Source organism: Peromyscus californicus, unplaced genomic scaffold (assembly GCF_007827085.1).
Source record: "Peromyscus californicus insignis strain IS unplaced genomic scaffold, ASM782708v3 Scaffold_4__1_contigs__length_199733344, whole genome shotgun sequence".
NCBI classification, from domain to species: Eukaryota; Metazoa; Chordata; class Mammalia; order Rodentia; family Cricetidae; genus Peromyscus; species Peromyscus californicus.
The window spans coordinates 98,820,472-98,824,384 of NW_026294562.1; the positions used below are offsets into that span (position 1 = coordinate 98,820,472).

Sequence of the window (3,913 nt, forward strand, 5' to 3'; positions counted from 1 at the left end):
TAACTGCTGTGGTTCCCAACATTTACCTCTATGCTTGGCTTCTACATTATCTTGTAGAAAATAGTTTCCTAAGTATTAAACCTTATTTTAATAATCAAAATTTTATTAAATGAATTATCTCATGTCTTTTGTAACATGTTTGACTTGTATATTTAGGTAGTTTTTATTGTCATGAACAACACAACTAATTTTTTGTAGTCACTTACAAATTGTTCAGTATGTTTATTAAAGACTAGTCTAGGTGCCAGAGATAGGTTTGCGAACAGATGTCTTGAACTTAAGTTCAGAATAAAAATTATATGTAAGGAGTATCTGCCTCTAATGGTGCAGAAACTCGGGCTTCATGGAGTCTAGACAATCGGGATTATTACACAAATATGCATCTGCATAGATATATACACATATGTATACATACACACACATGAACAGATAAATACAACATATCCACGTGCACACACACACACACACACACACACACACACACACTCACACACACCAGCACCGAGAAGCTAATTGGAAAGTTTTGTACAATGTTTGATGTTTCTGGACCAAAAAACTATTTTCTTTGGCGGCTGTGTCTCCTTTGTTATCATTGACACTTATTATTGAAGACACATTACATATCAGTCATTGAAATTACAGTACATAGATTTATTAAAGACAGAGGCATGCATAATATCTGCAAGGGGTTTAAATTAGTTGGATATCCTAATGGACATGCCTACACCATACACAAACATACAAACCACATGCTACTTTATGACAAATGTTAACATGGCAAATATGGGGTACTGTGGAAGCAAACTTCATTATCTGCTCTGTTAGAAAACAATCCTGAAAGAAAAAGAGAGAAAAGAAAAAAAAGAGAAAGAAAGCAAGCCTGTCTTTTAGGAAGTAACCTTAAAGTTGAGACTGAACATGGATTGTGATCAGTTGTGGTAGGGCCGGATGCTCTGATGATTTTGAGTTCACATCCCCTGAAGAATGGAATTGTGACCCAACATGTTTGTGGCAGTTTTCTTGCCTGAAACTGTTCCTCTGCACATCATTGTGCAACATCTGATAACCACAGCACCCAGATGTGCACAGTGGCTTCAGTTTAATATTGAGTTGCAGGATTCAAGGGATAAAAAAAAAAAAACAAGCAAGATAAAATCATAGATGTGAAGAGTCAGGAGGAGGGTCACAGTCTTCTACCACATGAAAGATCATAGGAGAACAACCTCAGGAAGAACTGAGGGATTCTACCCAAACCACTTTAGGGGAAGTGCGTCAGATTTTGATGAATTGATAGGACTCGGGTGTCTGACAGTAAGGTTTAACCAGAATAGAGAGGAAGAGGACTTTGACTAAGTAGAGAAGATGGGAACAGTTCCACAGGCCATGGAAAACGTGTATTTCCTCCGAGCATTTACAACAAATCCGAGTTGTTCATTGCCAGGATCTACTCTGGATGCTGTATTTATTGTTTCCTCTTACTTTTGTGCTAGTTTAATTTTCATTTTAGTGTTCTGCTGTGTAGCTTTTGATGCGACTCAAACTGCCAACCTCAAATGCAGGAAGAGGCATCATAATTTAAGAAAAGGAAGATCCATGTTCTTAAGCCACAACTTGAAAGAGAAGAAATACACTTAGATTTTATTGATACTTGGGAGGTTGATGCTATCATGATATTATAACAAACAGAAACAGTATTTAATGTGAAAGAGTTTTGGCTTATTAGAGTAAGGGTATTATTCAGTGATGCATTTCTCCCCAGGACTCAGAATTGTCCTTTCTAAAGCCCAGGAGCTTTATGATTGCCCTTCGGATCTCCTTGGTCTTAATACTATATATGACTGGGTTAAGCATGGGTGGTACAAAGAGGTAGATGTTGGCCATGAGAAGGTGCACAGCAGGTGGAGCATGTTTCCCAAAGCGGTGCACCAGGGACAGTCCTGTCATGGGCACAAAGAACACGAGCACAGCACAGAGATGTGAAGTACATGTTTGGAAGGCTCGGATCTGCTCCTCTTGGGAAGCCAGTCCTGCCACAGTGTACAGGATGAAGCCGTAGGACAGTGCAATGAGCACCAGGTCCAGCATCACAGTAAACACCACCAGTGACAGTCCGTATAGGTTGTTGAAGGTGGTGTCTACACATGCCAGGTGTATCACTTCCTGGTGTAGGCAAAAGGAGTGGGAGAGGACAAGAGGTCCACAGTAGGGAAAAGCCTTCAGGAGGAGGACAATCGGGATAAGGGCTACAGGCCCCCTGAGGATGACACAAAGGCCTACCCTCATCACTCTCTCAGCAGTGATAATGACCGAGTACCTCAGGGGATGGCAGATGGCCACAAAACGATCAAAGGACATGACAAGGAGCACTGCAGACTCCATGAAGGAAAAAGAGTGGATGCAGAACATCTGGATTTGGCAGGCTTCAAAATAAATGCTATGGTAATTGAACCAAAAAATACTCACAGTGGTGGGCAAGGTAGACACTGACAGCCCCAGGTCAGTGAGTGCCAGCAAGGAGAGCAGATAGTACATGGGAGTGTGCAGACGAGGGCTGGTCTTAATAATCATCAGAATGAGACAATTGCCTGAGATTGCCACCAGGTACATCAAGAAAAAGGGGATGAAAATCCAGTGTTTAAAGGCTTCCAAACCAGGAAAGCTACTGAGGTAGAACATGGGGCTAAAGTGAGTAATGTTGGACAGGACCATGAATTGAGAAGTAACAAGATACTGGGCTGGAATTCCTCAAGGATAGAGCTGAAAATAAATGGATATTTCTGATTATTAGTTAGTTCTTCAGCTTCACAAACACTCACATCTCTGTGAGGATCTTTGCAGTTATCTCTCACTTTACATCCTCAACCCCACTCATCAGTTCTATGCTTTAGCCATTTACACCACATTACTAGAAATTCCCTTGATAAAATAACTGTCACTAGGCTTCTCCCCTGGACTTACAATACCTCTCTCCCTCTTCTTCTCCCTCCCTCTCTCCCCACCCCTTTCTTCATTTTACTTTTTCGAGACAGTGTTTCTCTGTGTAGCCCTGGGGGTCCTGTAATTCACTCTGTAGACCAGGCTGGCCTGGAATTCAAGAGATCTGACTTCTTCTGCCTCCTGAGTGCTGACATTACTTTCTAGTCTTTTCTACTGACTTTTCATCATTTCCACTCCTTAAATATGGCTGTTTCCATCCTTAGGCATTTTTTGAATTCTTTAATATTTCTCTTCAGGCAATAAAATTTACTTTCATGGTTTCATTTTTCCATCCTTATTCCAACAAGAACTGAATTTGTGACTCTACAGTTTCTCTTTTGATTTCCAGATTTGTATGTAGTAGCATGAGCAACATCTGTAACTTGATGTTTCACAGCTCAAAAGCAAGGTAAAAATTTGTCTTTTCCACCAAAGTTTTTAGTATTTTGTGTTGCTTATCTTATAGGTATAAGTCAAATTATTGTTTTTTTTTATATTTCCAAAGCTGGCAGTATATTTTGATTACGGCTTCCCCTCCCTCACTCCTCTCAGATTCTTCCTGACTTCCCATCCACTCAAATTCACACCATTATTAATTATGATGGTGTGGAAAATATAGGTAAAAAATCCAGTTAACACATGAGAGGAGGAGGGATAATGAAAGAGGAACAGACTTTCTAGGTTATGCATTAGTATTGATGATTGATTTTTAGGTACATTATACAATTCTTGATGAGATATAGAGAGCATAGATGCTAACAATTATGTCTAGAGGATTGTGAGAAGGAGCAAAGTCAGCATGTACTAAAGTCTTCATTAGTGATATGCCTGGCAAGGTGGTTGGTTGAAATAAAGAGGAAAAGTGGTGACAGTGTATGAGGTAGTGCAGGAGAGGTCATGGGAGGATATCGAAAGAATAAAAAACAAAAACCAAATG

General features: G+C 40.0%; 1 protein-coding gene across 1 annotated transcript; it reads right to left on the reverse strand.

Moving 5' to 3' along the window:
• Positions 1 to 1,737: 1,737 nt before the first annotated feature.
• Positions 1,738 to 2,736, reverse strand: LOC128123893 (olfactory receptor 51M1-like). Its single transcript, XM_052760172.1, has one exon. It carries the CDS (start codon positions 2,707 to 2,709, stop codon positions 1,738 to 1,740), a length of 972 nt encoding a protein of 323 aa, XP_052616132.1. The 5' UTR covers positions 2,710 to 2,736.
• Positions 2,737 to 3,913: the final 1,177 nt, after the last annotated feature.